Genomic DNA, 18,945 nt, shown 5'->3' with positions numbered 1-18,945 from the left:
CTGGAGTTACACGTGCAAATCGGGGTGAAATATGGACGGCCAGGGAGTCCTTTAGTCAGGCTGCGCTTTGAAAGGCTACGGGACTCTGCAGATGGCATTATGGCGGACTTATGCTTTCTGTCTGGTAGCATTATTAGAAATAAATGTTCAGTTTAATTACAGTATCTCAAAAAAAAAAGATGTAAAAGGCTGTTACTCTACAAAAAAAAAAAAAAAAAAAGCTGTGACTCCTGCAAATTAATTCTATTATTTTAAATACATTTCCATTAAAACCGTCACACGTTCTGAACCCAGCAAGCTCTGAGAAAGTCTAAACTCCTATTGCTGTTTTGCCTGAAATCTTGGCTAAATACTTACATAATTTTCTGAGCATCAAAGCAGTTTTACTGGAACTCGAAATAAAATTATTTTTCCTTCAAATATGGCAAGAATTTGCAAAATTAGATAAAAAGAGAGAGAGAGATGGACCCTAGCACCATGCTAAGGCCCTGGTATGGAGGACCTGGTTCAGTCTTTCCCTTAGTCCCATAGAGAAGTCTTCATTATTGCCCCTCTTACAGCTGAGAGGGCTGAGATTTGGAAAGCCTATGTGACATTATCAAGCAGGATTTGAATGCAGATTATTTTTTAAAATAATTTTTATTATAGTTGATTTACAATATCCTGTCAACTTATGCTATACAGCAAAGTGACACAGTTGTGTATGTGTGTGTGTGTATACATACATACATATATATATATATACACACACACACATGCATTATTTTTGTCACCTTATCCTCCATCATGTTCCGTCACCAGTGGCTAGATATAGTTCCCCATGCTCTACAGCAGGATCTCATTGTTTATCCACTCCAAATGCAATAGTTTGCATCTCCTTGAACCAGATTTTTTGTTTTGTTTTGCTTTTATCTGGCTGCACCCATGGCATATGGAAGTTCCCAGGCTAGAGGTCAAATTGGAGTGATAGCTGCCAGGCTATGCCACAGCTCACGGCAATGCTGGATCTTTAACCCACTGAGCAAGGCCAGGTATTGAACCCATGTCTTCATGGATGCTAGCTGGATTTGTTTCCACTGAGCCACAATGGGAACGCCCCAACCCAGATCATTTTAAATTCAAATACCTTTTTTTTTTTTTTTTTTTTTGGGTCTCTCTTCATCATGCAGCTTTTCCAACTAATGTGGCAGGCACTTGGATAATACCCTTTCACTCAATGGCTAAATTCAAAAGTACTTAAAACTTTTAATTCAGGAAGAAAAACAAAGTGGCTCTTTCTGGAACCAGATAATTGCCACCATCTTTTCACTGTGAAGTCTTCCTGAGGTAGCAGAGATTCCTGAGATTACCCAAGAACTGACTTTTTATTATTATTATTATTTCCAAATGGACGGGAACCTTCTAGAGCAAGTCAAATCCATCCAAAGGACGTCCATGCAGATTCTATAGTGTTGAGGTTGTGTATCTTTCCCTGTCTCCATCAAATGTCTCATAGGTCCCAGTCCAGTTGAAGGAGAAAAGAGAGACCAACAAGCTTGTCCCAACACACAGTGTGGAACCACCCACCCAAAAGACCAGTGAGGTCACATCCCATCTCAGCAAGATCCTCAGATAAGGACCATCTTCTGCTTCATGTTTTATACATAAGTGACTGGATGTTTGCCTCTTCATTCTTCTTCTTTTAGTGATATATCAATCAGAGTTTCCAAGCCCAAATTATTCTGTAGGTTAGTTCCTCATCTATACTTTATAAAAAGTGAAGGGGGGCAAGGAGAGACATGTTTCAAACACCATCACCAAGAAGGATCTTGGAAGAAGAGAGGATGTGTTAAAAAAATATATGCCCTGGGAAGTTCCCATTGTGTCTTAATGATAACAAACCCAACTAGTATCCATGAGATCCCTGACCCTGCTTAGTAGCTTAAGGATCTGGCATTGCAATGAGCTGGGGTGTAGGTCACAAACATGGCTCAGATCCTGCCTTGCTGTGGCTGTGGTGTAGCCCAGAAGCTGCAGCTTTGATTTGACCCCTAGCCTGGTAACTCCCATATGCTGTAAGTGCAGCCCTAAAAAACAGACAGACAAAAAAAATGCCATGAGTTGGAGTTCCCCCTGTGGCATAGTGGGTTAAGAATCTGACTGCAGGGGCGCAGGTTCAATCCCTGGCCCTGTACATTGGGTTAAGGGTCTGGCATTGCCACAGCTGTGGCATAGGTCACAACTGCAGCTCAGATTTAAACCCTGGCCTGAGAATTTCCATATGCCATAGCTGCAGTCATTAAAATAGGTGTATATTTTAACGTGTGTGTGTGTGTGTATATATATATATATATGCCATGATCCAATAAACATGAAACTAATATCTCTTCTACCAGAAAAAAAGACATACTACTGCTGCTGATCATGATAACAACTGTCATTTATTGAGAATTTAGTATGTGCTAAGTAGATACTTGCATATCTCATTTAATTTTCGCAATTCTGTAAGTATTTTATTAGCATATTTCATTGACTCTAAAATCCATCAATTATAAGATACACCATTAATTTATGTACTCTTTAAGAATAAAATAATGCTGCCAACTAAACTGTGACACTCCATCAAGTGTAAGATGCATCCAATTTTGGAAATGTTAAAATGTGCCTCTTACACTCCATGAAATAAGAAACCACTCTTTTTGTCTATAGAACTATGGAGAAATAGAAATAGAGTGATAAGTCCCTTCATTTAAAGTCACACAGCTGGTTAGTTGCAGAGACAGAATTTGAATTCAAGGCTAATTCCAAAGCCCGCACTTTCAACTTCCATACTATGAAATACTTGTGTTTTTCGTGATAAAATTATAAGACCAAAACAAGATTTTGAACTTAATTCCAAACCTTCCTTTGACAGATGGGAACATCAAGGCTTAGAGAAAAGGAACTGGTTTCACAATAAGAAAGGCAGTGAATGACTCTAGTCTGGGGTCCTGCAGGCTATTCAGGATTTTCACCTCCACCCCAGCCCACCCCCATCTTCAAGCTGCTTCAACTGAGAGATAATGGCTCCACTTACAATGTATTAAGTGGTCCGAGTTTCCAGTGTGACAGCTGAAGACATCCACCATCCACATGCTGGAATCCTACATGTTCAGCTCCAAGAAAACAGAACCTCAGGAACAGCCTGAGCACTCAGGATTTGTTATACCAAAAATTTAAATCACAATTTTGGCTCCTATTAGTTTTTTAACCTCCTTAAGCCTCACTTTTGTTTTTGTAAAAGGGGCTCATAGCAGTTCTTCCTCTCAAAGGATTGTTGGAGAGATTAAAACACATATTCCACATAAAGCTCTTAATATGATGCCTGGCATATATAGTAAGCACTTATTATTATATAGCTGAATACCTACCTATGATTTTATAATGTTATTATTATTTAAAAGGAAACCTCTAGGAGTTTCTTTGTGGTGCAGTGGGTTAAGGATCCAGTGTTGTCACTGCTGTGGCCCGGAAACTTTCACATGCCATGGGTGTGACCAAAAAAAAAAAAAAAAAAAAAAAAGAAAGAAAGAAAGAAAGAAAGAAATTAAAACAAAACCTCCAAATCCAATTTGCAATATAGACATAATATTTGAGTTCAAAAATGGACTATAAAGCAATGCTTCTCAAAATTTAATGTTTACACAAATCTCTGGGGGCCTTGTTAAAATGTAAATTCTGATTTGGTAGGTATGGGACCAGGCCTGGAGATCTGCATTTCTGACAAACTCCCAGGTGATGCTGAAGCTGCTGATGCAGAGGTTAGGGTGTGGATGTCAGTGGAATATAGGAGGCAGCTGATTTATCTCTTTATCATATATTTCAAAATAAAATGTTGCAATATAGTTCCACATATATTTGTTAAATACCCACTAAGTTCCAGGAACTGTGCCAGGCACCAGGGGAGTGAGCAATGAGGAAACACAGTTGAGGTCCCTACCCTCAGGGAGCTCCCAGTAAGCTGGAGAACACAGGCATAGAATAAGTGGCTGTATTGTAGAAGGGATTGCAGGATGCTGCAGGAATAAGTGCAAGGCAACTTCACCAAGCCTGGGGTCTAGGGAGGAGGGGCATGGGGGTCAGGGTCTGGTTCCCCAAGAAGAAAAGTCTGGGTTGTTCCTAGGCCTTGTTGAAATGTTTTCCTCTACTCATCATCCTTCCAGATGTCCCAAGATCCTGCCCCAGAGACCTTGTGGCCATATATGTGAAAATTTGTTTAGGGACGGGGTGAATATTTAACAGTACTATTAATCAATATTTTTGCTATAGCAAGAGCCCAAACAAACAAACAAACAAAAAACCAATAAAACAACAACAAAACCAACAACCTTAAATAGCTTAAGCAAGAAAAGGTAATTTTTAGCCTGTGTAGCTAGGAAATGCATAGAGGAACTGGATTCAGAAATAAAAATTTATGGTGTGTTTTTATTTCTCCAAGCTGACAGGCTTCTTTAATGTGATTGGAGGTCATGGTAGTGAGGTTGGGAGTAACGTAGCCGTAGATAGCCCCAGCTTTTTATCCTAGCTGATGGCCCTAGAGGAAAGAGCTTTCCTTTTTAAGAAGTGGTATAAAATTCCAGAAAAGTTTCTCATTGGTCGAGCTTGGGTCACATGTTAATTCCTGAGCCAGTCATAATACCCATGGTGGTGTAGGGTGCTATGGTTGGCCTGGCTTGGCTCACATAACTGCCCCTGGAGGATTCATTGCTTGACATTCCCACCTGAGCCACATGGAGTGGAAGAGAGGCAATTCTGAGCAAGGCGACATTGCCTATAAAAATAACAGATGTCCACTACTGTGTCTATCAAGAAGTAAGTTTACTTTTCTTAGGTGCAACAGCCCAGTCTCAAGGACAAAGCCTAATTTTGAGACACAAAGATACCAAATGAGAGGGGGAAATGTCATAATACCATTATTTCTTTCTTGTGGATAGAGTTTGAATTAAATACAAAGAATTATAATTATCTTAAATCATTTTTAATTCCGTTAAGATGCCTGAAGTTCTTCTCTGGTTTGTAAATTTAAGTTATAATGTTTGCTTTTCAGTAATTCAGCTTAATGCATTTGTCAGGTTACCAGGGGGTTGGGTAAGAGATAAAATTTGCTGTACAGTTTTCATGTACATTGCAATCAGAGAGTATTGGATTTTTCCATGAAAACACAGCATTGGGCAGGATTTCCTTCCACCAATATTTGAGGACCTGCCCTGGGCCAGGTACTGTTCTAGCCCCTAAAAATACAGAATTCACAGGGCATAAGGGGAAACAAACATGCATATAATTGTTTGTTATTAAGGGACTATAAGTGCTCAAGTAGAGGTATTAACAGAGGGATTGAGCCTTTGTTATGAAGGCATAACTCTTGTTATTTGGGTGGGGGGTAGTGTCTCTTAAAGGCTTTTGAGGAGAAGTATGACAGGTTCAGATGCATGCTTTATGGAAATCACTATGGATGCCACGTGAACAGTGAACTTCAGGGGAGAGAAGGAACTAAAGGCTGGCTTGGAATCTTTAGCAACAGTTGAGGTGGGGATGATGAGACTTGAGTTGCATATCTACCCCCTTGGCAAGAGTGTGGGCTCATGATCCTGAATAGTGGGACATAAAATGAAGAAACAAGTTAGAGAAAGAGTGGACAGGCCATGCCGCCCATGTTCTTATGGGGAAGAGACAAAGATGGCTGCAATAAAAAGACTAGAGAAAACAATCCATGATTCATCCACTGGTCCTTACTACCACATGCTTTATACCGTCCTAAAGATGGAATCTTCTGAAATGGAGTGATGAAGACTCAGGGAACCAAGTACATATGAGGGCCTTTCCGCATGTTGAATTGTAACCCTGCGCTGAGTGTATGGTCCATGGAGTCATCGTTTTAGGGAGGCAGAGTACTCTGGAAAGCATGTTGTGGCTCTCTACTGAGCTTTCTGTTCCTACTCTAGCTTTTATCCACTGCTACCCTCAAATCCACGTGAATCAGTACAGACTAGTTATTTTCAGTAATAGCATAATACAAACACATAAATAGGTTGGAACTTGGTTGTAAGTGGGCTTTCCATCAACAATATCCATCTCTCATATGATATTTCGGGGACTGGCAATTCGCTTGCTGGAATTAGAGATGGTCAGGTTATTTAAGGGCTAATTGGAGAGTCTCTCACTCCTGGATGCCTCTCTTCCTTGGCTTAGCTGAGCATGCAGAGGAATTCTCTTTTTATTTTTCTGCAGTCACATTTAAACTCCCTCTCTGGAAGCCAAGCAGATTTAATTGTGTAAACATGAGCAATGGTAATTGGGTAAATGAAGTTGGAAACCAAGGTATGATGTTTTTGTTTTGCTCTGTGAGGGAAAAAAATAGGGAGCTTGTTTTTCTATGGTGGCAAACCTCACTGTCAGAATTCTGGACAGGCAGTTGGCAGGAGGGAATCCCTTTACGAATTTTCATCGAGACCCATTGAGCTGAAATATGTAACTGCTGCCTCGCCAGTTATGGATCAGCCTGTGGACATTTCATTGTTTGATAAAGCACCAGGTTGAGTGGTTTATACATGTTCTGTTATCTGGGGAAGAATAAAGGAGGAGTTTTCCTGAGAATTGCACACTCAGGAAACACAGGTTTGCTCAAAGAGCCAGAGCCAGCAGGAGGTGTTCCCAGAGATGAACCCAACTTTCCACACGGCTGTTGGTGGAAAACTGGATTTTAACAAAACATAAAATGTAGAGTCCCTTTTTATAAAGAGATCTGTAGTTGTCTTCCTTTATATAGGTATCGTTTACAACCAATTTTTCTCGATTATTTACACAAATCTTTCCCAAACAAAAGATTTAAGTAAGAGGACCTGGTGAATAAAATTTTTTGTAGTCCTTCATTTAAAACATTGAGGTGGTCCCACAAAAAAAGGATGATGTCAACTTTTGCTTTTAATAGATGGTTTTGCCAGAATAGTATATTTATCCTTATCTCTCATATTTTTAATTATTGTTGCTAGAATTGCATTTCCTATATGCCTACAGTAAAATTCATTTTCCCACTTGAAAATTCAAGCAAATCAAGACGCAAACTTGGCAATGGAGTATGTCCCCCTCACTGTACAGATTGCTTTATAAACAAGAACCATTAGAAAGGGCCAGGTCCAAGGTTAATGAGACACTTATTAAAGAGAGAGAAATGTAGAAGCTGATGGTGCTCTGTGCCTGTATTGAGGAAGAGGCTATTGTTATAGGATGTTTGCTGTGCTGATATTGTAAACCACATGACAGATGGGTCAAGTGCTGATTACGGTATTCTAACATTTGGAATAGCAAGTAACATATTTGATAAGCTGGCAAGTTTTTATATATGATTCAACCCACAATATAAAAGCCATGAGAATTCCAAATTGAAAATAATTAAATGAGCTGGAAACAATCAGATACCACACATTTTTCCCCAAAATGACAGATTTTGACATGTTGAAATTCCACAAAGGGAGCAAGACTATTCCCTAGCTCACTTGAACTAATCACAGCCTTCATCTGCTTTTGCAAAGCAATTAATTCCTGCCTTCTCACAATGCGGGAGATAACAATAAGCATTCGTAGACCACTGAAACTTTAGAGAGATCTGTCCTGTGCATTGTTTTATTTGCTCTTATCAGCAACCTTGCAAGGTACACAAAAAAAGATGTTAATATTCTCAATTGAGAGAGGAAGAAGCAGAAGCACAGAGAGACTTGGTGGAAGGTCCAAAGTACATAGAAAGTTAGTAGTGTACTGCTGGCAAAAAGCCAGATCCTCTAGCTGCATCTACATCATGTGCTACCTCTGATCCTCTGAAAGTAGGAAGCAGCTATTAGCATGTAGGTGTTCTTCATTGTACAAAAATTCTATCTTCTTTCGGCCAATGATGCTGCCACCATCATTCATGTGTATCCATCTGGATAAAGGCATCCAGTATTTGCATTCAGCCTCTGAGTGTCTCAGTACGGTGGTGCTGATGACGCTGGTAAGAGTCCCGTCCCTTGTCACATGATGTCACACCTCTGGAATGTTGCAGTCATGCCAGGAAAGCAATAGCTCTCCCTTCGTGTTTGATCATTTTTGCTTGTTTGATTGTTCTTTTTGGAGTTTGTCATCTTATTTGTCACCCTTTGTGATGGTCACTTTGTCTCTTTACTTTTTTACCGTCTCTCTTCACCTACCCGAGCAGCTCCCCCGTCACCTCCTGGGCCTCCTCCACCCACCCAAACGCAGACCAGCATGTTATATCAGAGGCTCAAAGGCATGCCTAGGCCAAAACCAAGTACTGTACACTTCTACCTTTCCTTTATTTGACAGCTTTCTAGTTTAGTTTGCTTTCTGTTCATTTCTCTTGAAATTTTGTTTAGAATACTAACCTGAGGCTCAGACTCTCGAGTTTGACACCATAGGTTTTAAGAGACTCAAAAAGGGAGCATTTATTTCCCAATGTCCACATTTTTTTTTTTGTCTAGCTATGTCTGACATATGCAACATTTTCAAATCTCAATGTCAGCACAAAATAACATTGTTGCATAACATTTTGCATGACGATTTTCTTTTATATGTTATGAGCTTCAATTCTGTCGTATGAAATGTTTACTAAATATATTGTATTTTTAGTTCCCCTTCTTCAGTGCTCCAGCTAGGACAAGATTGGATGGTAGGAATATTGCAACACCTTTCCAGACAGCAGAAGTGACCCCCCCCCAAAAAAAAAGTCATTTCTAAGCACAAATTTCTCCTTGACCTCAGTTGCGGGGAGGGGGAAGTGCTAGATTTTGCACAATGTTTTCTTTAAAGACAACATCTTAGAGCAGTTGCTTTTAGTGCCATTTTTTACAACTTAGCTAGTGCGTTAGGAGTGCAAGTGAAGAGGAGGATAGAGTGGTTCTCTCAATAAAGGAGCTTATCTACAGTTCATGGACTGCAGCTAATTAATAAAAAATGGAAGTCTGACTACTTGGATTCATTCGAAGCTCCAGTGTTCTAGGTGAAAGGCTACATGACCTGCTTACTTTATATGGTTGCATGTTAGAGCAAAATTGCACGAGGTTGTATTAAACATACTGTCTGTATATATACATTAGGCATACACATATCTGCGTGCATGTGTACACACTCATAGAATGACTGTGTGCACACGTACACTTTATGTGTATCTATTGATATATATGGTAGTCAATCTAAGAGCACTGCATATTAAAACAAATCTTCATGTGGTCCTAGCTTACATGTCTTGGATTTCTCCAAACACAAAAATCATTCACAGTTTTGAAATAAAAGCACATAAAAATATTGGTAGGAATGATTTCCATTTCTACATCATGTGTCATTGTCAGCTAGAAGTCCCCTACATTTGGTGAGTGTTCACCCCAAAAGAACATGTTCTCTATTTGGACAGTAAGAGATTTCCAAGATGTGCCCCAGGTGGGATTTCCTGCAGATTTGTATTAATGTGCAGGCTTGTCTGGTTACTAGAAAATGTATGTAAGTGTGTGATGTGTGTATGTGGGTGTATGTGTCAAATGGGTAATACGCATAGGATGAGAAATTTGCAAATTGATGTGTAAATGTGAATACCAACTAACAAAAAAATAGTAGCCCATGCATATTTACTATCAAAATGCAAATACCTCACTCTACACGTATTACCCCAACATATATACACAGTATGTTGTAGAAATGCCTGAAATGAAGTTATGACAGTTCATTTATGAAATTATAAACAGATTGGGTCCCCCAAAAGCACAGAAATCAATCTTATCCCTCATTCTTTCTCCAAGTATTTATTGGTCTGGGCCAGGCAATGAGCTGTCAGCCTCCAAACTCCACACATCTCCTTACTCTGAGGGTTGGATGTTCTCTGCCTAATCTACATATTTACTCCCCTCACCCCAGCTCCCACCTTCATGCCCTAACCTTATATCTAGCCACATTTCCACCCAAGCCTGGCAGAGACAGGGGAACATTCCATTGGCCTGAGTCCAGAAAGCCCATTTTCACACCCATCACCAGGCCTTGCTGGAGTGAAACTTTCAGCACCTCAATAATTCCTACCCAGTCTCATCCATGCCTCTTAGGTCCCATTGGCTGGACTACTTTTTTTGCATAGTGTTTGATGGAATTTTGGTTTTGTGTTATTAAATCCTAAATTACTAATCAGCTGACATAACAAATGCACACAGGAAAAATTATGAGGAGCTGCTTATTTTTTTAATTAGCAATCTCCTACCATTTGTGTACTCCCTACCAACAGCAACAAACCAGTGCTTCCTGTGAAGTACTAAGTAATCTTCTATAGTAAGAAAAATCCTGAAGCCAAAACATATCTACTTCAGATGAAGATATTAAAATAAATTTCTGCGGTCCTTTTGTGCACATATATACCTCCTCATGGAATTGTGCTGAAGGACCTTTATTGCCGTTACACCCCATGGGCTCTAAATGACTCTGAGGCTTCAAGGAGTGAAGGAGTCTAAGCCTGAAAGACAGGTTCCCCTGTGAGTTTAGACTGGTTGAATTCAGGCCATTTCATTAATTATGTTTCAAATATTACTCTTTTCCCCCCACAGGGGGAAAAAAATCATAATTTTTGGTAACATTGCCAGACACTATAAAGGACAGGACAGAAACCAAGGTTCAGTTTGTTCTCCTCAGATAAAAGGCCCCCTTTCAACACAATCAAAACTAAAAGAAAAAAATGGGGAACATTGTTGCCACCTAACTGATCAGTTATGCCAAAGAGTGACACAAACCACTTCCTCCAATAAACTACACCCAACACTCTTTTAATATTTCTATCCCACTTCCTACCTCATAGCCCAGGAATGTTCATTAATTTTCAATATCCTCCCTAGACAACTTAAAACAGCCAGGCCTTTTAACCCATTTTTTAAAAAATGAACATTCCCATACCTGTTATACATGCAGACCTAGAACAAAAAACAATGCTGTAGTATTGAACATTTGTGGACAAATCCAGGAAACAAAAGTAGCAGCAAACAAGACTAATAAGATTTGTTATATCTTCCCACTTCAGGTAGCACCACTGCCTAGAGAGGGATAAAAGATAGTACATTTATGCTGTCTTTAAAGAACGTGTGTACAAAATGTCGCTAAATTTGCAATGGGCTGTCATAGTCTTAATATAGCTTAAGAAGCAAATTTGAAGCTGGAGCACTGCTTTTTCTTAAAATGTATTATATTGATGATGATAATTTTTAAAAATGGCTTTATGGTTTGCTCACTACTAATTATGTGGCACAACATTTGCATGAAACTTCTAAAAACTTGGTAACTATTTGAAATTTATTATCCACTAATTCTAATGGCCACAAAACTAGCCAGACGCTTTCGCTGAATTTTAACACAAATTCTTGTACTACAGAAAATGTAGGCCGGTTAATCACTCCTGCCAAAAAGCTGGAAGACACAATACGTCTTGCTGAACTAGTCATTGAAGTTCTTCAACAGAATGAGGAACACCATGCAGAGGTAAGCAGGTATGGTGGGAAATGCCTCTTGGTGTTTCTTAGGTGAGGTTGTAAAATTGATGCTACCAGCGACTTTGTCAATAAGATGCCTTAACACCTATTTTCTTTTAACTGGCATGGTAAAGAGAATGCAAGTGGAAGTTTTGCAAGGAGAAGCCTTGGGAAGGTTGTTTAAAACAACCAAAAAGGGGTTGCGTGTTGTACGTTTCAGCTTAAGTTTTCAGATGTTTCTAGCAACAAGCCAAAGAGGTGAGTATATTTTCAAGATAATTATTCAAGCATCATATGGTTATTGTCAGGGACACACAAAATACTTTTTGGTCCTTTGTGGTTGTTTCTGTTGCCACCACTGTTGTTCGGATTTATTTTATTTGGTGTGTGGATCGAGAGCCATCTTTTTTAATTTATCTCCGTAACTTAGTCTGCTTGCACTAGTCTTCATTTGTTAATCTTAGATGACCTGGGTTGCTAAATGCGTGACAGAAACAAATTATTCTGTGTTGTTCAACTTGTCGATTCTCCAACATACATCTAAATAAATACAGCTTACTTTTTTAAATAAACCACTGTCAAAATGATTATTTTGATCATTTTAAACCAAGGGATTTCAAGGCTAACTAAATCCCAAATCTGAAAGGACTTAATAACCCAACCCTGCCAAGAAAAGATTCCAAGATTTCATTATGATCAAACTGTTCTCTCACTGCTTATTTCAAAACTGGGATTTAAAATCATCTCTCTTCAAGTAGCCTTTGTGAAAACTGGACTGATTTTCACTCTTCCTCTTCAATCACATCTGTAGCAAAAGGTGGGGGAAAAGGGAACATTCAATAAAACTAATTTCAAAAGCACCTAAAATGATCATTCCCATGACTAAATGAAAATTGATAGTATAGTTCAATAATATATAATACACCGTAAAGCCAATTGTCCCGACTATTGCCTGATTGCATATTTAAATTTCCTCCCTGTTTTTCTACTGTTCCATTCAATCTTGGCTGATCGTGGCAGGGGAAAGAGGTATGTGACTGAAATGAATGAGTCAGCCACCTGCTGTCATAGTTTGTGCATGCCCTTCCGGTACCATGTCTTCTAATGGGACTTTTCCCAGTGCTCCTGCTTCCTAACACTGACCCAAGGAATGTAACAGCAATTTCCAGTGAACTGCTTGTGAAATGGGTGGCCCTCCACAGCAGGGGAAATGTGGGTGATCCTCTTGTGCGTGCATGAAGCAAGTGATAGACTTAACGACTGCAGTTACATCCCAACACATGCCTCCTACCTGCCTTGACTCTGTCCCCGTAGCCTGTCATAGTTCCTATGTCCGTCTGTACTTACCTTTATTCCAACAGATGAGTACTGAACGTAGTCACCCGTAGCTAGCCAGAGTGATACTAATCTTCCTCTACAGCTGTCTGTATGTGAATCATATATACAGTATTTATATATAGAGAGAGTGCCAAAGAATCGTCATTTTCCCCGAAAACCCCCTGAGAAGTGGGTGAAGACTCCTTGAGGCAGATATAATGAACTCCTACAGCACCCAGCAAAGGCACAGCCAAGGCTGAGCAGAGGGGCCAGATCAACACCCTCCAATCATAGAAATCTAGACTAACCTCCAGACATAAAATTAATTTGGGCTAGAATTTTGTTCAACTTCATACGATGTTCTTTTCAGGTTGGGGGGCATCTGGGGTTCAAGTGATGGTAAGTATATTTTTTCCAGGTACCCACAAAATCGTCTCCAGAGGCATGGAAGGGTCTGGCCAGCCCTCCTCTGATTTGGGTGTTGAGGGTTTTTCCCCCAGATGTCAGACCAAATTTTTGAAGACACGGATGCAAAGAAGATGGTTTTCCTCCCTCATAGTTATTGTCTATGTGAATGATAGAAGAAAATTGGCATACATGCTTGATTTAATCAAATTGTTTTCCAAGGCTGCTGCATTCTGAGAAAAGAGGATATTTTCCCAAACTATTCACAGAGGTACCACAGAAAAGTTGATATTCCAAAGAAAGCATTTTTTTCACTTTTCTGAACAACCCTTTTCCACTATGTGCTAATCACTGTCTTAAACTGCCCTCATAACCACAAAAATATCTTAAAATATTTTAATCTTACCTATTCAAAAGCCATTCATAAGTAGGGTAGAAATAAATTCAATCCTGTTCTTATTTTCTAACTTTGGGAGTTAGGAATGAAAACTTCAGCATGCTTTGGAATTCAGAGACCCAGTTTGCTTTTAGATGCATGTACAGGATTATATCTCAAATTAGTTGTTTCGCCCAATCACAAAGCTAATTACTCAATCAGTCAAAAACTACCCCTGAGCACTGAGACAAGAGCAGCTATCTCAGCACTTTTTTGACACACATGAAGGCCTAAGACAGCCTTGGCCTTCAGGTGATAGAATGCTGAATGGTCAGGAGTTCAGGTTTGTGGCTGAATTTGAAGTCCAGTTTTGCCTCTTTCTTGCTTTATGATATCAACCTAGTTACTTAATCTCTCTTAACTTGTAAATTGGAGATAATTATAGAATGTTCCTCAGATGGTCGTTAAGGTGGAAGGCTAGTAATACTGCATCTGGGACTACGCCTGACCCATAGTGAGCACTCAACAAAGCTAGGCTACTGTACTGTTAGGAACACATCGGTAAGGAAGCAAAATGCACCAATATGTAAGCATAAAAGGACAAAGCCTGTGTGGAACGTACATGAACGAAACAGAACATGTTGGGCTTGTTTCAAGGTAGAGTGGTCCAGAAAGGCACAACCACCTGTTCTCAATGCTCCCGTACAGATTGCAACCACCTGGGAAGATTTTAAAAATTGCTGATGCCCGGTCTCACCCCAGCTCAGTTAGTTGGAATCTCATAGGGAGGGCCACGTACTGGTAATTTCTAAAGCTGCCCAGCTGATCCCAGGGTAAAGCCAGGTCAAGGGCCTCTAGACTACAACCATAGAAGCAGAATTTGCCCTTATGGACTGAGGATAAGATTCTGCTGCCAGAAGGATGCTGGTGAAGGATGAAATTTTTTTTCTACTGACCAGTACTCACTGCCATATTCTTCAGGTGCTCAATAAACTCTAGAAAACCACAAAATCCTCAACATGGATCTTGGTGCAATCATGCACCAGACAAAAATAACAAGTAGAATTGCCTCCCCACCAAAAATAATAACAGTAATAATAATAATAATCTTTAAAATGCTTTTTAATTCCAATATAATGTAATTAAATGTTTCAGGAGAAAAAAATTCCCACCAGCTAAGAATGTGTCATTTATACATACGTGCAGTATATACTAGCAGTTGTCACACATGTCTAAATTACAGCTTAATTCTGCTCTCAGAGCCTAAGTTATATGTGTGCGCACGCACACACACACGCACACACACACACACATGCACACACACACAGAGGAGTTATGCCTTCATGTACTGTTGCTTCACCTTCGCAATCTCTCTCTATGTATACGTATGTATATGTATATATGTATTGTGGTTCACAGAGGGGTACATATATACATGTAGTTTGTGTACAGACTATATAGTGTGTCCAGTGTGGTTGATTGTAGCCCCTGAGCATACATCTTTGCCTTAAAATGAAAAACACTGGGTAAGTATGTAGAAGCCAAAGTACAACTCCTTCTTGTCTTTGGAAAAGATTTCTGAAGACTTGAGATGCCCGTAAACATTGAGTTAGCTTGTGTACAGAAATAGCATTCATCTGTCTGAGCAAGAATAAAATAAATAAATATAATCGTTGTTTTATTTTAAAGCCTTGCCTTGCCCAACCCAGGCACACAGACTCTGTTCATTAAATTAAAATTATGGTATGGTTTTTTAGTAGTTAGTGCCCTTGCCAGAAACTTTTTCCCCCTTCTCGCAGAGTCGGGTTATGAGGTTCCGAAAGAATTACCTTGAGTGTATAAACATCAATTTGGACTTTACTTCTCTGATACCCCTCCTCCCCCTATTTAAATTTTCTTTTTTTACTAGAATCCTAAGTTTCCCTGCCAGACTTCCGTGGTGGTAATTCATATCACAGTAGTCATTGTTCTTTGCAGGGCTACCTATCTATGTGATTATTAATGTGACAACTGTGGATAATTGCTCAGTAATTTATCATATTCTAACAAGGGATTAAGTTTTCTGTAGAAAATAGAAATAGGTGGTTCTTATGGCCTCTGGTTTGCAACTTTTCTATAACGCTGGTAAGAAACAGGTGTAAGATTGGGCTGAAAATGTTTTAATTTCAAGCATTCAGGATTAGATTTTTGTTTAGTTTCATTTTGTGTGGGTCTTTTTTTTTTCTCCTGTCATCCTAGAGCACAATTGTAACTGGAAAGCAATGTAGTCTCCCCAGTAACTCTTTTCTTGGACTAACCCTGAAGATGTAAAGTGAATCAGATAACTAAAGAATAAGTTGGTGTGCCATTGTGAATTGTGCACACACAAATCCTGCATCAGGACTGTTGAGGGCCAGCCCTCCATATAGGATTGGGAGTTGGGAGTGGGGCTCCACCAAGTGTCAACATTTAGAAGGTCCCTGCCTAAAAGAGAGGTGGCCAGGAGAGCTCTGAGGGTGGGGCGGAGGATTTCTTCCTCTGCTGGATTTGGCCAGGTCGTCTGTGGAGCAAGCCCAAACCCCAGGGTTCTCATCCCCAAGTGGTGAAACTACAATAAAACCTCATTGATTCAGACCCAAGTACTTGTAATTTGTGACAATTCAATTGCAGATGTGGCCCCTTTAATTTCTCTTAAGTAAAATGTTGGACTTGAACTCAACTTAGTCTGGAAATTCTAAAGTTTCTTTTTCCAAGTTTCATCCCGGGAGCAAGAAAGTCAAAGCTTCCATCTCTTTGACTTCAATTTATAGGTGAATTTCTCTATTATTATTTGGAGGGTCTTAAAAAAACAAAACTTTTACATTTATGATATGTTTAGGTGATAACTAATGAATACATTTTATTTTGGTGCCCAGGTACAGACTGCATTGGAAAGCAGCACAATAATATTTCTTTTTTAACAAGCCTAATAATTTAGGCTTTTCTGCCGACAGACTTTCATGTCTCTTCTCCTGTTGCTCTGAATTAGTGAGGTTTTACTGTAAATTAAAATGGAAACAGCAGGTGTCTATTTCCAGCCAAGCTGACCTTGCAGAATGGTCCATGACTTGATTTTTTCCATTTAATTTGCAACCCAGCCACATGTTGATAAAGGAGAAGTAAGTAAAATGAAATCTCATGAAAGAAAAGAGGTGAACTCCTATTCTGCCTCCTGGTGGCTGTTAGAATATCCCCAAATAACTGATAGATCACAGAAGAGCTTGGCCATTGAACAAACTCTCATTTATGGGATTATTTCCACAATCATCTTTCATGTTTCCAAATACCGCCCCATCTTTTTTTCGGTGAATGCTCCGGAAAGTGTTTCCCATGTAAATACTTTACAGCATTGGGCAGGGAGGTGGGGGACTAGAAGGGGCTGGTGATTTGTTTTTGTTTTCTTGCTCTCTTCGAAATCAGAAAAAAAAAGGGGGGGAAGGGGGGCTTGTTGACACTGCCACTCATTCTGCATGCTCCCTGCCAGAAATGATTAGTCCACATGCATGCATGCCTTTGAATTGCATTCACATCTGACCCATCTGATGTGAATGCCACCTCTGAGACCCTGCACAATGATTTCCAAGGACCCACGTGCATGAAAATGAGTTACTTCACTGATATTTTTGGTTTTCAATGTACATATGTGTCCAACCCTCAGAAAAGTAAGTCTTGATCTTACCGAGTATCTCCTGCCTTAAGCCTGATCTTTCCTAGAGACAGGATGCAAAACCAGAGGCTCCCTGCTTAAAGAGATTTCCACTCAAAAGTTTGGTGGCAATTGCAACAGTGGTTTCCTTCGCCTTGGTATGAAATAGGAGTAACATGTCCAGTGTGTAGGGAAACATGAGTTGCTGAGCTTGTGTGAGACCAGACAATTAAGCCCCAGATGTGTAGACATAAGTAAATAATAATTGCCAATTTTCAAGTTAGACCAGCAGAAAACCCATAAACACAGTGAAGAAACTCCCAAATTCTAATATTTTAGAGCAAAAACTAGCCAACAAGAGCAATAAAGAGCATGACTCAAAACATACTGAGTTATTGTAAATTGAACAGAAGTTCCATGCCTGTCATTTCTACAAGTTGCATTCTCTGACCTGCAGATCAGAATAAAGACTTTCTAAGGCAGGCCTGGAATCATGAAAAGCCAGGACCTTGGGACACATCGAGGCCCAGCTGTATCCCAAAATGCTGTTCTCTTTACAATAAAATTACCAAACCCTGCTGGATGCACAGAGTCTTGAACAGTGAGGGCTGGACTTCACGTCTTGGGTCAGAGCAGCAGCTTATCACCTCTTTGTCTATTGTTTTTCTGCCAAATTTCAAAGGCCTTCGCGTGGTGGTCAGATTTGATGGTGGAACATGCAGAGACGTTCCTGTCACTCTTTGCAGTGGACATGGATGCAGCGTTAGAGGTGCAGCCCCCAGACACATGGGACAGTTTTCCACTGTTTCAGCTCCTGAATGATTTTCTGCGGACCGATCGTATGTATCATCCTTGACTGTTTGACTTTCCTAAGTAGTGTGCCCATAACCAGGTTGCTAAAACGTCTTTATCCCTGGCAGACTGCAGGTTGGACACAGGTCTTCATAGCTTTATGATTATTTAAAAAAAAAAAAAAAAAAAACCTAGAGCTAATGCACATTCCCTTTCTTCCAACAAGTGTCCTGTTGCTCTCTCTTCATGAGACATAAGAGCCCCAGAGCAGGGGGAAAGTGATGCCTGTACCTGTGTGTCTCATTTGCTCTTGAACAAGCTACTTAGCTTACCCACTACACATTTTGAGTTTTTCTCAAAAGATGCCTCCTAGACGAAAAGCAGTTTCTGGAGTATCCATTGTGGCTCATTGGTAGTAAACCCGACTAGTATCCATGAGTACGTGGGTTCAATCCCTGGCCACACTCAGTGGGGAAAGGATCCAGCATTGCCATGAGTTGTGGTGTAGGTCACAGATTTGGCTTGGATCTGGCATTGCTGTGTCTGTGGTGTAGGCTGGCAGCTGCAGCTCTGATTCAACCACTGCCTGGGAACTTACATATGCCCCTGATTCAGCCCTATAAAGATAAACAAAGAAAAAAGAAAAAAGAAAAGCAATTTCTAGCTCAGTAACACCCCCAAGCATATCAGAGTACCTTACATCAACACATAGTCATGAAATAGACCTTGCTCCCAGGGAGAGTGATAAAGGTAGGGAAGGGTAGAGAATGTTCTTTCTTCCTGGTAACTAAGAGGGGAAGAAAAGGAAGCAGGTGTGAAGTCTAAAAAACAGTATCAATTGTTGCTTCTGTTGTTCTTTAAGGAAGAATTATTCATTTTTTCCCTTTTAG

General features: G+C 39.9%; 1 protein-coding gene across 41 annotated transcripts in view; it reads left to right on the top strand.

Moving 5' to 3' along the window:
* Positions 1-18,945, top strand: part of CADPS (calcium dependent secretion activator) — a 503,292-nt gene that overhangs the window by 386,119 nt on the left and 98,228 nt on the right. For 18 of the 41 annotated variants that reach the window (XM_021069144.1, XM_021069130.1, XM_021069131.1 and 15 more), the window contains 2 exons: positions 11,405-11,511; positions 17,946-18,102. In XM_021069144.1, coding sequence (XP_020924803.1) covers positions 11,405-11,511; positions 17,946-18,102 — 264 coding nt within the window. Of the gene's footprint in view, positions 1-11,404; positions 11,512-12,521; positions 12,531-16,715; positions 16,737-17,945; positions 18,103-18,945 lie in introns of all 41 variants that reach the window. The other 23 variants (XM_021069125.1, XM_021069140.1, XM_021069145.1 and 20 more) reach the window with 3 other exon arrangements.

The sequence above is a fragment of the Sus scrofa genome, chromosome 13 (assembly GCF_000003025.6).
Source record: "Sus scrofa isolate TJ Tabasco breed Duroc chromosome 13, Sscrofa11.1, whole genome shotgun sequence".
Lineage (NCBI taxonomy): Eukaryota > Metazoa > Chordata > Mammalia > Artiodactyla > Suidae > Sus > Sus scrofa.
This window is presented reverse-complemented; position numbering and strand designations above follow the sequence as displayed.